Below are 14,189 nucleotides of genomic sequence, written 5' to 3'. Positions count from 1 at the left end.
GGTAAGAGCGAGCACCTCCTGTTTTGAGTAGCAAGACACTGATCCCAGCTTGGTGCTTTCTTTTCCCCCCTAAATAAAGAAACATCCCCCAGCACCTCCTAGGCCACCAGTGTTGTCAGCAGGAGGGAAAGGGGGGCAAAGGAAGGTTAAGGGGGGAAGGTTGGCAGTACCCAGCTCTCACAGCAGCTGGCGGCACTGCCTTGCCAGCTCCCAGGCTTCTCCCAGGCCCTCTCTTTATCCTTGTCTCCCCTGAGGCTTTCAAAATTCAGCTTCAACTTGTTCTGGACACAGGTGAGAAGCAGGGTGGAGAGCTCCAAGGCAAACATAAATGATCCCCTCACTGCCCTACACACCTCAGCCCACCTTCTTTTGTACCTCTGAGGGGGGTGGCTGCTTGCTCAGAGGAATGAGTCACGGGTTAGGTAACAGGCAGAATGCAATTAGCAGCCCTGGGCACCAATTACCAGCTGTAACAGCCTTGTGCAAGTCCCTGTAACCAGTCACCCAGAGCAAGGTTTCTCCCTCCAGGGAGAGGATCAGCAAGTCAGCATTTGTGTCCCCACGGGAAGTCTCCAGGCCCCCTGCCCCAGCAGAGCTGCGGCAGCCTGGGATCTCTGTCCCGTGCATCTCCAGATGATGGGTCAGCCAGCCTGCCCCAGGGAAGGACTGAGCACTGGATGCTCCCCTTACCCCTGGCACCTCAGCAAAAGGAAGTGTCTCTCAGCCCAAAGAGCAGGCTGTGCTCACCTCTGGTATCAGGAACGTTCTGGTTTGTATATGGTTGGGTCTGACCTGTTCTGGTGCCCAGCACCACACTCTGTACGTGGTAGCTTTGAATCATATTTGTTTGTTTTCTGGGGATACCACTAAGGATCTTCTGCCCATGTTCCCCTTCTTCTCACAGACACTCCCAGGCCAGGGCTGGGAAGGGCTGCAGGATGCCTGAGAGCCATTGAAGCTGCATTTACCGCTGCCTGGGGCTGCCGATGTGTGCCTGAAGCACTCAGGTGAATTTCTGGTTCAGGTGCAGTGGCTAGCCACAGGAGCAATCCCAATATTTACCACAGAAGCAGTGGATCAGTTATACCAGCTTCACCTCCGTGCAATAATGTAAGGCCTGGAGGTGAATGACTCCCGCCTGCCCCAAATCAGTGTAAGGAAGTATTGCTATTCAAAGGGATCTAAAAATAAAACCTGCAGGGACTCTCCAAAGGGATATGGGAGATGCTCTAGAGATGTTCTTGCTTCAGGGGAAGGCTAGGAGACTTGCAGAAATACATGAGACAAGGGAAGAAAAGTGGATTCAGTGGTTTCTTCCTTACAAAAGATAAAAGTTGTAGCCAGGGACCTGACTGAGGTGAAGGTATGTGCATGAGCACACAGTTTTAGCCCTGCAGGGAGGTCTTCCCTGTGCACCTGGAAAGTGTCTGGGTCCAGACACCCACTGCGTGTGTGGAACAGAGGAACCCTGATCCCTGCCCTGACCCACTTTTCTAAGGTCCTGTGATCTGATGTGCATGGAGTGGCTCTTTGCCACATGGAGCCATGTCCCCATGTCCTCCCCCCCATTTCCCCCAGGTCTCCATCTTATTACTTTTTATTTTTATTTTTTTGGTATGCTGTGACTGGATGCCCAAAGCTTGCAGCTCCCTGAGGAGGTGCTCTGATTTTAGCAGCTTATGTAGAGCACTACCATCCTGCTGTCCCCACACTTGCGGCATTACTGCAGGTATCATCCCCCTCTTGGGCTGGTTGCCTCTCTGTACCCCCCAGCTGCTCTATAAAGTGGCCCAGAGGTAGCATAAAGTGGACCTTCATGGTCATCCACCTCCTATCTAACTGAACCAGCAACAGCATGCAGAATCTGTGGTGCTGACCCTCAGATTTCCCACGTGCAGTGATCTTTGCCTTGGGAGGGGCTCTCATGCCTTTTGAGAGTCTCTGATATCCCCGTCCCCAGGGAAAGCCTTCTCTGTGCAGGCCTTGCTCAGCTACCCTCAGCATGCTCTGTCATGGTCCCAGGCTGCCCTCCTGGCCTTGTTGGGATCCAGAGGACTGGAGTTAAGGTGGCACAGAGGAGATGTACAGCCATGCCTGATGGTGGGGGGGTGGGAAGGAGCTGGAGAGGCCAGTTTCCTTCTTTGCTTGTGGGACTTTCTGGGTGAGGACAGAGGACTTTCCTTTTCTTCCTTGCCCAGGGAAGGTGAAAAGGAAGCATCCTCCTGGACAGCACAAGTGCCACAAGGAACAAGTTGCTGAGCTCAGCCCTGCTCCAGGGGGAAGGACGTGGTTGGGATATAAACCCACTGGTGATGCTGAGCCACGGACATTGACAGGGAGGCAGCAGGCCCTCCCTCACGCTGTCCGATGCTGGTGTACCTGCCCCTGTGAGTGTCACTGGCTCTACAGCCACCTGGGCAGCAGATTGTTCTTGGGCATCCTTGATGGGGATGTGAGATGGAGCAGTGGGGAAATAGTGGCTGGAGGCAGAGGGAAAGGGACCTTCAAGAGTGAGAGAGTCTGTCTGGGTGGTGGTTTGGAGAGACGGGTGTCAGAAGTGGGGGTCAGACCCTGGTCTGAGACTCTGGGGCATATGGGGGGGGTGCGGGGCAGCAAGGGACACACAGTCCTGCTTTGGGGAGGTAGGGTGGGGTTAAAGGGCAGGGGCAGTAATTTGAGGCAGTGCCCACAGGGAAAGTCTGGGGCTGGGGGAATTCCTGGGGAAACATCGTTCTTCCCAAGAACAATATAGAACTTAGTAGAATCATAGAACTGTAGAAAGTTCTGAGTTGGAAGGAGTCTGCATCATTGCCACAGCCCCCTCCTCCCGCAGGAACACAGGGCTGCAGAGAACAGGCTGGGCTGTCACAGGGGAGCCAGAAAAGCAGTCAAGCAACAGGTTTGTCCTCCCAGATCAGCTGTTTGTCACCTCGGAGATGCCCCAGCCTGGCCGTGTCCTGGCGAGGCAAACCCACCGCAGACCCCGGGCTCCCCCCTCTCCATCCTCTTCCTCCCCCGGGGCTGGCGCCCCGCCCCGTGCCCGGGGGCGGGACCGGGACCGGGGCTGGCGGGGAGCGACAACGAGCAGCGCGGAGGGAGCAGGTGCCGGAGAGGCAGCGCCGCCGCACACATGGCACTCGGCCCCTTCCATTCAGCCCTGTGCCCGCCGCTCGCCTCCGCCCCGCAGCCCCTGGCTTGGATGTGCGGGTTGGTGTCTTCTGGGGAACTGATGCCTCGTGTCCAGAGTCCCCAGCAATGACTCTGATCTCCTTTGCCACCTCCTCCACCCACAGCCTGGGACCCTCAACCTCTCAGCTGGAAGTGGGGATGCTCGCTTTCCTCCTGGCAGGCTGTGCCAGCCACCTGCCAGTCACCTCAGAATATTTTCCCATCACACGTTGCTGCCTCACTGGGTCGTCCAGACCTATTAGTCTGTGAAAATTCCCTCCCACTTCACTGATACCCTCCGGGGCTGCTGTCTCTTTGGCTTTCTGGTCCTCACCCACACTATTCCTTTGCCACATCCTATTCTGACCTCGCTTTCTGCTGGTCCTGCCCCTTTGGAGGCTTCGAGAAGAGTGGAACAGCTTCACGTGGAGATAAAGGCAGAGGTTGTTCTTGCTCAATAGGATTCTGGCTGCGGCGGGAACAATTTGGGAGCCATGGGCCGTCGGCTCATCCGTGGTCTCTCTGGAGCAGCAGTCTTCCTCGTCAGCGCGGCTCTTCTCTCCATGCGGCACCGTGCGGCCCAGGAAACAGCTCGGTACTCAGGGCTCGGAGAGGGGACATCAGAGAAGCCACAGCAATGGAGCAAAGAGAGCCCAGAGGGAGGTGGTGGCAGGGGGCAGAAGGACCTGCAAGTCCATCCTCCGGAGGGATACAGGACTGAGGGAAGCCTGAGTCTTGGGGACATTTTCATAGCCGTCAAGACAACCAAGAGGTTCCACCAGAGCAGGATGGAGCTGCTTCTGGACACGTGGATATCCCAGGCCAGAGAGCAGGTGAGTGTGTGGGTTTGGACTAGAGAGAGGGTGCTTGGTAATGGGGCAAGGACAGGATGTCAGCAGGGAGAGAGAAAGCCGAAGGATGGGGATGCTGAGCACTGCAGTCCCACATGGTACTTTGCCTCATTTTCTCTAATTTTCACTTCTGTTCATGTTGAAAGGGGGATGCTACCCAGTGGAATGTTTCACTGGTAGCTACTTCATGGGAAAGGCTGGCAGAGAGAACAAAGAGCTTGTGTGGGCTCTTCCTATGAAGGCTAGGAGGACAAGTGATCTTAGCAGGCATCACCTGCCCCTAACCTAAGGCTGACTCTTTTAGCCTAAGGTGGAGGGAACTTAATTTCATTATTTTAACCAGTAACACAGGAGGCTGCAGGCTGCCCAGGCCACACCAGACTGAGAGCACAGAGCATCCTGGCTCTGTATGAAACGATGGTTTTCTCCCTCTCAGTGCCGTGACTTTGCCAGGTTTCGGGCTGAGTGGCCCTCCACGATGGTGCCTGCGTTGTGCCTGGGCACCCTTCACCCCAGGATGACGTGGCGCAGCGGGCAGGAGAGCGAGGCTGGAGGACAGGGGTGCAGGAGGGGTGTTTGCAGCCCTGTTTGTTCCCCAGCACATCAGCACAATCCATGCCTTGCTTTCTTAGGCAGATGCCCTTATGTTGACAATCTTAAAGTCATGTGGGTCTATATTTGATTTTTAATTTATTTTTTTTTTTTAACTTGGGGTCTGATGTTTTCACCCTTTGCTAAGGCAGAGTTTGGAGAGTTTCCTTCCTGTTAGAGGAACTGGTGTGGGGCCCCACATTGGTGGTGCTGTGCAGGCTGACTTACTGGTGGGCAGAAGTACTCCCCAGAGCCTGGGTACTTCTCTATCTCCCTCGCTGAGCTGCTCCTCAAGAAAGAAATCCTGCGGCTTCCCCAAACAGTGTTTTTTTGCCTGTGCCCATATATGAAGGGTGCCTAGAAGACAAATTCCGGCCTCAGCAAGGAAGGGGGACGGGGGTGGAGGTATTGAGTAGGAGAGCGCTTGAAGCAATGCAGGGTTTTCTGGGTAAGGGTGGTTTTCCACTTGATGGTGCCGTAACTGTCTGGTCTGCTGCGGTCGTCACAGGAAGCCGTGTCCTATTTTGAGCACGCTTCCTCTCCTGCCTGTGCGTCCCTCCCGGCATCTGAGATGCCCGGCTTCCTCCTCCAGATGCACTTCTCCTCTCTGCCCGACCTCATCCCAGCAGCTCTTTGGAGAAGCAACACCCAACCGCGTGACTGCACTTGGCATTAAAATGTTGTGACTGGGGCTTTTGGAGGAGGTTTTTAAGGAGCAGCTCACCCTTCCCTCCATGTGCATTTGACAAACAGGTGCCTGGCCATTCCACTAATGACAGGAATTAGATACCAGCTCCCCAGCTTCCTCTGACCCTCTCTGTTTGGCAGGCAAACGATGTCCAAACCTGGAAAAAGCTGTTGAATTTTCCATGCTGCTGCCAGCCGCTAGGAAATTTTCACAGACTGAGCAGGAGGATAGGAAGGAAGGGCAGAGCAGGAGCATCAGTCATTTTTAGACAGTGTTTTTTCATTGATATCAATTTTTGTTGCAAGCTCAGTGGTTTTCTTCCCCCTCCTCAATTTTCCATGTTTTTCTTCCACTTTTTTTTGCTAAATGGCCTTGAGGGCAGGGGAGCGGGAGTGGGAAGGGAGGCAAAGAGAAGTACATGAAAGTCAAATCTTTTTTTTTAATTATACTGCTGCTGGAGGGGTTTTTGGAGGTAAGGGAAAGGGTTGGTTTTGAAAAATTGACAGTGTAGAAACCTAGCTTAGCAAAAAGCCACAGAACTTCCGATTTGCAAAGGACATTTAATTGTTGTGAAGCCAAGGGTAGGGCATCAGACCTCCTATTATTGAGTCTTTATGGAGACGCATAGGCTTTAAGAGCCAGTCCTGGAGAGATCCAGGTCTCAGAGGGACTGCCTCCTCCTAGGGCTCACCTGCTGTTTTGCCATCTCCAGCTTACTCATGGCTGGAGACCAATTCAGTGGGTCCTTCTCTACGTGTTCAGCAGGGAAATTTTAGCATCTGGCTGTGCTGTTGATGCCAAGCCCGATTTCAGAGATGATTACCTACATGGTGTCCTCCCAGAGGGAGCAACCCAGACCTGAAAGGCCAGGCTTAGGTGACTGTAACAGAAGGCAGGAACAGCTGTGGTTTTTATGGCTAGGAGAAACTGTACAGAAGTCAAATTTAAAGTCCTCTGTGTTGGACTCTGTCAGGGTAGGCAACAAGAGAGAGAGATTTTCTCTGAAACCGCACTGCTTAAACAGAAGATATGCAGCTGGTGGGAGCTGGGTAAGTGTGGGATGGGTACCCTTCACTGAAAGTTGGACCTTGCTCTGCCTCTTGAGAACTCATCCATGACAAACTTTCCACTGAGGTTTGATGTGGAAGTAATTTCAGTGAAAGGCCTTTTCCTCAGAAAAGGCTTCATCTAAACAGAAGTGTCAATTTTGATGACTGTTTAGGCTGAACAGCCTCTTGGTGTGGCTGACATTCTTGGCCGCAGTAGTTTTGATAGAGATAAGGCTAGGCTTCTGGTCTGAAATTTTTTTCAGTAGCATAAACTAATTCTAGCACCTCCCCTTCTTTCAGAAACCCAAACATCTAACCGATTGAAATGAAACCTTTAAATGATCCATTGTGAACTGGCTTTCACATTTCTGAGTGTTGTGAACACACCACAGATTTTGAATCTCCTCTCTGAGCAGGGGAGCAGCTTCCTGCTCAACCACACCAATAACCCATAACCAATTTTGGAGGCTTTTTCTTCCTGGAGGAGGGATACCCTGGGAACCTGGGAAATGAATGTGGTCATGGCTTGTCGGATTCCACATCTTTATCCCCTTTTCCTAACTTTGGCTTGTTAGGCTACTTTCCTGATTAGGGGTGAGTGGGCCTCAACGCTTAGTGTTTATCCATCTCTTGGACACTTATGCTTGTGGAGAACCAGCGGCCAAAGCTGTTGGACACCAGTGTCTCCATATCACTGCTGGCCCTGCCATCCACCAGACAGCCTTTTCCTATCCAGCCTTCTTCTCTTCTCTAGAACAGAGGGACGCTTTCTGTGCTGCACCCCTCCTCAAGCTCAGATCAAGCCCTGCAGCAGCAGTGACAGTCACCCTGGGCTGCTCTCAGGGTGGGTGGGAGCCGGGCCAGCACTGAGGTGCCATGACAGGAGATCCTGCATGGCTCCATAGATGGTCTGGTGGAGAACAGGATGGTGGATGTAGCGAGGAGGCTGCTTCTGTCCACCCTCTTTGCATGCAGGGACACAAGTGACACTGGATGTTCCTCGGCTTGCATATCCCCAATGACGACAGTAGGTCTGGCGTGGCCAGAGACACCTTCTGAATTTCCCCATCAGTATGGACAACAGCAGCTGGTGTCTCCTTGAGAAAGATCTCTGTAGTGGTCCAAATGCTGTCCAGTCAGGTTTTTATCAGGGGCCCTCCTCTCTCTACCATCCCAGCCATCATGGGTGGCTTTGCTGAGGGACAGATGGCAGCAGTCACTCGGATTCCAGCAGGAGCTGCTGTTCCAAATTTCCCACTCTCGGAGGCATGAGGGCTGGAGAGATGAGAATGCAGGCAGGTGCCTGTGCTGTGTTATCTCCTTCAGGACAGGGCCAGGACACATGCACCTCAGCATCTCTGGAGTACTGCAGCCAGGTGTACCATGGAGATCAGAGCTTGAGAGAGCCAGAGAAATTAGATTTGCTAAGCCCCTACACTCGTAGCCCCTTTTTCCAGTTCTTTTGGAGATTCTGGTTTTCCCTGTGGTGACAATGCTCCTTCATCCCTTGGTTCCCACAAATGCATGTCTGTTGTCTGCAAAAAAAACATTTCCCACCTTGCATCAAGAGGATAATGGGAACCTTGGATTATTTTCACAAGTGGAAAATCTGGGAAAATATACAGATTCCCTTTTAAAGTCAATCAGATATGATGTTTATTAGCTGGTTTTATACCTGTAAGCAAGTCATTTCCAGCAACAAGGTTTCTATTTTTTTTTTTTTTTTAATGTCAAAAAGTTTCAACAGTTTCAGAACTTTTTTCTTAAGAATAAATATTTGTCACAGTGGAAATTTCTGGCTCTGACATGCTAGCGAGGGAAATCCCATGCTACTGACAACCCATGGCTTGCCTGAAGGTTGTGATACGGTCCCCTGACCCATAGTGACTGCTTTACCCAAGACTTAGCTAATTGCTTCTTGTCCCGTGATCACCTTGAAATTGGTTTTAACTAAGAGGCTTTACCTGTGGGGTGGAGTAGGAATGTGTGCATAGCACGGTGCTGCAGTTCAGCTATTGGAGGCTAATTCGCCAGGTCTTTGTAGCACGTACATTTGAGACCATGAAACCATTCTGTTGTGTCTGCTCAAGCCAGGTGGTCTCTGGGGGTCCTTCATCGCCTTCCTTTCCTGTGCAGAACATTTCTCTTGCCATATTCTCCTGACGGAGGCATGTGTCCCAGCCTCGATGTTTGGTAGGAGACTCTCGTCTCCCCATCAAAGCCTTTGGGAGCAGTGACAGCTCCCGGAGCTGTTGTCTGCCTGTCTCGTCCCCTTTGTCCCTGTCCAGGTGCTGTGTTTAACCAGCCTGTGGCAGCTGGTGGAGAGACTGTTTATGGCTCGTGACTCCTTTTGATTTCATGAAAGCTCATTTTCTGCCTGAGGAAAGCTTTTCTCCACCAGCCCTGATCCCCGCCTGGCCCTGAAGAGGGGGAGATGTGCCACATAATGGCATCGAGGGGAATTAGAGAGGCCTGGGGGTGGAGGAAAAGGAGGAGGAGATGGAAAGCGGCAGGGGACTGTGCACACTTAACACACAAACAGATGTTCTCCTTTTAACCCAAGCATCATTCAACCACAGTGCTTTCATTTTTCTACCACCGACACCTAAGACAGGGCTCTTTCAGCCCCTCACTTGGTGTCGCGGGTCCCCTTCTGCCTGTTCGCAAGGCAATGAGGGGAAGAAATGAAGGCACATGAGTATTGATTATGGTGTGTGCAGGAAGGGGGAGCGCGGCCATCCCTCTGCTCATTTGGTGCCTGGGAGATGGGCACAGCACCTGGGAATGGAGTGGGGTGACCACAGCAAGTGAGTCCAGCTGTGGGGAGGAAGGGGTGGGTGGCCAGGAGCAGTGCCAGCTCCAGCCCTGAGAGTAACCTCCTGTCCTCATTTCCCCAGACCTACGTCTTCACTGATGAAGAAGATGATGCCCTGAAAAGGAGAATGGGTAATGAGCTGTCCTATAACACCACCTTCCCCTTGCCACCTTCTGAATTGTCATGGCCTTGGGAGGGAGTCTGGCACCCATGAAACCCCCAGGTGATGATTTGTTTTAGTTGGCTTACCCCAGGGCATGCAGCCAAGTCAAGGCAGGGTGCTGCCTGCCCTAAAGCATCTGTGGGAGGAAGCCATATGGCACAAGCAGCCCAAGAGAGAGCCCTTCAGCTCCTGCACCCTGGCTGGCAGTGGGCAGGTGGAGGTGTGGTTGGCAGGTGGCTTAGTCTTGGCCAAGATGCTTGGCTTTCTCCAGGCTTCATCTCCTGGTGGGGGGAAGGATGGAGCCCATGTCACCATGGGCTTGGATGCCTGTTTGGGGGGCTGTGAGGAAGCTGGCTGTGAACAAACCCCTTCCCTCCCACCCAGAGGTCCTCCCCATGACTGAGCAAAGCAGACCAGCCCTGAAACACAACCTTCTCTCTCCCGGCAGGCAACCATGCAATCTTCACCAACTGCTCGGCCGAACACAGCCACCCAGCCCTCTCCTGCAAGATGGCCACTGAGTTTGATGCCTTCCTGGCCAGTGGCCAGAGGTGAGGCAAGTCTGCCATGGGAAGACCTCTAAGAGCAAGAGGCACCCTCCATACCACAAACCTCTTGTGTCTTTGTTGCCATCTCCCCCACAGCTGGTTTTGCCATTTGGATGACGACAACTACCTGAACCCTCGGGCCCTACTGAAGCTCTTGTCCTCCTACTCTGCGACGTGGGATGTTTACCTGGGGAAACCCAGCCTGAACCGTCCCATCCGGGCCTCCGAAGTGCTGCCAAACAACCAGACGGTACAGCCTGTGGTGGTAGTGGTGGGGCCAGTGGGTTGGTTTTAGTGCTCTGGTTCATTTGGTGTAGATGTAACCCAATTGTAGATGGGCTGAAAACTCACTGGTCTTATCTGAACATGGTTGTAGGAGTTGACTCAATCTGATCTACCTAGGGAGGGTCACATGTTGCTGCTGTGCCTTTGAGTACCTATCTGCCAAGGAGACAAGCCTGCTTTGGGCAGCCCACCTGCTGCTGCCAGCAGGAACTTGGCTGCTTCAGCTATGAGGAGGTCAAAATCCATGCTGTACTGCTGGCAAATCCTTCTTCTGGGCAGCAGTTGGGGTTCTGGGGTGACAATAGGGCTGTGTTTATCCTGGCATCAAAGCTGGGTTTCCAGCATTTCCATCTCAGGGAGTATGTTATTGTCGGAGCTCCTGCCATTGATTTTCTCTGCTGTTTCTCTCCAGAAATCTGTGCACTTCTGGTTTGCCACGGGAGGAGCTGGGTTCTGCATCAGCCGCAGTCTGGCAAGGAAGATGGTGCCGTGGGCCAGGTGAGCTGTGCAGCTGGTGGGTATGGGAGCCTTCGGGAATGAGAAACACAGGCACACATTAGTTCCTGGTAGCGTCAGATCTGGATTTGTGTATATGGTGGTTGCAAGGGTTCAGTGCCACATGCTACACATCTGCCAGCACACGGAACTGGAGGAAGGATATATCGTGTGAGTCTATAACTTGATTAAAAAGAGGCAAGAGCAGACATGTCAGCACACATGATCATAAGATTATATAGTCCCCTCTCCCCAGCTCCTCTCAACTCTTGGTTATTGCCCCACACTCCTTCCCATCCCTTTCAGCTTCCTCTGACTCTTTTCCCAAGTGCTTTCCCTGTCTGCCTGTCTTCTCCACTCAGTCTGCCTCTTTACAACCTCCTGTACCTCCCTCCTGAGCTATTTTTCCATTCCCCCACCCCAAACCCTCTTCATCTTCTTACAGTGGCCACTGTAATTTCCTCAGCTTGGTGTGTGGAGAACAGAGGTAGTCCCTGGAGTCTAATGTTAGCCCAGCCTAAAGCAAGATGATGTGTGTCTGTTTCCAGTTACAGGAGCCTTAAAATTTGGGTTAGCCTGTCTTTGAAGTATGGCCAAATGTGTGGTGTTACATCACAGTGGAGCCATTGATGGCTTATTCAAGCTGCAAGAGACTGTCCTGTTTCTTGTTGCTCCTGGTCCTGGCCATGTGGTCTCACTCTTTCTCTTGAGCTGGCTTGTCTGACACCTCAGGGGCTCAGTGCAGCTCACCTAACGGGTGAAAAAGTGACTTAGCAAAGTCTGCCGGCTCTTGGCGTCTGCTCGCTGAGGAGCTGGATACATATCAGGGACAGCACCAGACAACCGATGGTACAGCATGGCTGGGAGCGGTCAAAGAGCAAACAAATTCCCAAATCTTGGCAGGTGGAACTCAGGGATTTCTCACCTAGTTCTGAGATTTACTCTGGTCTTCAGTTAAGTCCTTCATTTATCTCCCACCCAAGTGGATGCCTATATCCCCCCTACCCTTCTCCTAACTCGTGTGGCCCTACTCTCTTCCAGTGGCAAGAACTTTGTGAGCACTTCAGAGCTTATCCGCCTGCCTGATGACTGCACTGTGGGTTACATCATTGAGTGCAAAGTTGGGGGGCAGCTGCTGCCCAACACGCTCTTCCACTCCCACCTGGAGAACCTGCAGCTCATCCCCACCTCTCGGCTCACACAGCAGGTGAGGAGGGGAAATGGAGCAAGAGGGAGGTGTGTGAGGAAGGAGAAGTGGAGTGGAGCTTACAAGGACATTGCTCCATTGGTGGCACCATTGTAGGTTGAGTCAATTGTTTGCTCTTTTGAGGAGGCTTTTCTGACAAATGCTTCTTTGAAATAAGGCATGGATGTTGCCTGCAGCACAAATGGCAGTCATGGTGCACCTGGGGTCAGTGTTGGGCAGCATGGGTGGGCAGTGATATGAGGATTGGGGGCATCCTTGGGGGAATGTGGCACAAGGACAAGCAGAAATGATGATTGATTGGGGAAGGGGCTTTGACATGGCACCATGTCTGCCTTTTGTGAGGAGATAACAAGGGATGCAGGGGGCTTGAAGAGGCAAAGAACTAGTGTGGTGGACCATCATGGGAAGAAAGACAGGAGAGATGTGGAAGGCAGAGGCCAAGCCACAAGAGAAAGAACCAGAATGAGAACTTCTGTTGCCCGAAGCAACTTCCTTGCTCCTGAACTCACCTCATGCTCCCTGCTCCTTTCTCACCACCCCTCTTTGCAGGTCACCCTCAGCTACGGTGTCTTTGAGAACAAGCTCAATGTTATTCAACTCAGAGGCCCCTTCTCACCCAAAGAGGATCCCTCAAGGTATGGGGCGTGAGTACTCTGGATGTTGCTGGGCTGTGAGCCCTCAGACAACAGTCTGGGAGGAGGAGGCAGCTAAATGGTGTGCAGGAGGTCTAGCGTGAGGGACAGAAACCTTGCAGTCACATGGCTTGTTGCGTGAGGAACACACCAGCACCAAGCTGTTTGTGAACACACACAAACTCTGCAAACCTTTTTGGATAAGTGGGAAGAAAAGGAGTATCAAAACATTTTATTTGGAGAATTCCTGGGCCGAAAATATTGCCGTTTATTTCACATTTTGAGGCTGAACAAGCTAGCCTTTTCCTCTGGGACAGGAACAGAATTGTTCTTTTAAACTCAGGAAAGGAAATTCTGCTTGCTTTTTCATTTTTTGTTTTGCTGAGAAAACTGCAGGGAAACAAGAAAAAAGGTTCACTTCAGGCTGACTGCAGACAAAAGTGTTCTTTGATTTACCTTTTCTGCTTTGAGTGGATAAACCTAAAGTTGTTATTTGCAGAGCGTGGGCAGGAAGCTCTTGGTTGGAGATAGCAGGGGTGGGAAGCAGCTGGGCAATGAAAAGAGCATCAGCACAACCATGTAGTGGGGGCTGGTGCTGTGCCCATCTCCCTGCCTCGGATCAGGGATAGCCTGGGGCTTGGGCTACATGGGCAGAGCTGGATTCAGGTGTCCAAGGCTGCTTAGCTCTGCCGAGAAAAGACATATTGAGTTGACCAACCAGTCCTGGAGCTCTGTAGTGCACAGCGGGTGCCTGATGTGGGATGGAACACAAGAGAGAGGTCTTCCATTCTCCATCCATGCGCTGGTGTAAAAACTCTCACCTGACCTTCCTTCGCTCTCTCCCCTGCAGGTTTCGATCACTCCACTGCCATCTCTATCCTGACACCTTCTGGTGCCTACAGGCTGTTGGCTGGTGATGCTTGAGCCTCAGCTACAGTGCATCCTGGTGACATCCATTCATCTTGTGCATGTAGGGAGTGAGACACTGAAGAAGCTCAGTGCTCCCCACTTCCCCTTTTCTCTGTGGTCTTGGAGCTGTGTAATGGCTTTTTTGGTCCTCACTGAATACCAGTGACACAGGACAAGAGACAAGATCTGTGCCAAAGATGGATAACATGGGCTGGACACATGGATGGGAACAGTATGCCTTCCTGAGCAGATCAAGAACTGGGTGGTAACTTCTGGGCATCTGGGTAGAGATGGGGAACTGCTGCTGCTGCTTCTTGCTGAGGATTCATCTTGCTGTACTAGAAAGGTCCTGGGTATGGGTAACCATTGCCCAGCTGAGGATGGCTGATAGCGTGTTGTGGCTCCAGCCCCTCTGAGCAGGCCTTCTTCCTCCATATCTGCCTATAATTTCCCCACCACCCATTCTTCCCAGCCACAGCCTCTTGGCTGTATCTCTGCTTCGTCAAGGCCTATAAAAATGGAAAATGTGACCATTTCTGTGCTGAATGAGTGCTGGAAAAGTGTAGTCCTTGCCCAGAAGATTGGAGATCGGCAGGATTTATAAAGAATCAGAACCCCTCTCTCTGCAGGGACAAAGGAGAGGGTGCAGGGTGGGGGAGCCAGAGGGAGAAGCTGATGCGAGGATGGTTCCTACACTGAACATTGGAGGCTTGATCATGTACAGCCCTGCATTATTCCTCTCTTTTAACTTCTTGATATGGAGTCAGGATAATCTCTTGCTCTAATTA

The 14,189-nt window shown here is 52.1% G+C and overlaps 1 protein-coding gene across 1 annotated transcript; it reads left to right on the top strand.

Moving 5' to 3' along the window:
* Window positions 1–3,662: 3,662 nt before the first annotated feature.
* On the top strand, window positions 3,663–13,409 carry MFNG (MFNG O-fucosylpeptide 3-beta-N-acetylglucosaminyltransferase; the record flags this gene model as incomplete). Its single annotated transcript, XM_080363891.1, has 8 exons — window positions 3,663–4,001; window positions 9,245–9,293; window positions 9,774–9,876; window positions 9,970–10,123; window positions 10,571–10,656; window positions 11,695–11,860; window positions 12,410–12,495; window positions 13,343–13,409. 8 exons carry the CDS (start codon window positions 3,663–3,665, stop codon window positions 13,407–13,409), a joined length of 1,050 nt encoding a protein of 349 aa, XP_080220017.1.
* Between the last annotated feature and the right edge of the window lie 780 nt (window positions 13,410–14,189).

Source organism: Nesoenas mayeri (genome assembly GCF_963082525.1).
Source record: "Nesoenas mayeri genome assembly, chromosome: 1".
In the NCBI taxonomy this organism is placed as follows: domain Eukaryota; kingdom Metazoa; phylum Chordata; class Aves; order Columbiformes; family Columbidae; genus Nesoenas; species Nesoenas mayeri.
The sequence above is the reverse complement of the archived record's forward strand: the minus strand, read 5'-3'. Positions and strand labels throughout refer to the sequence as shown.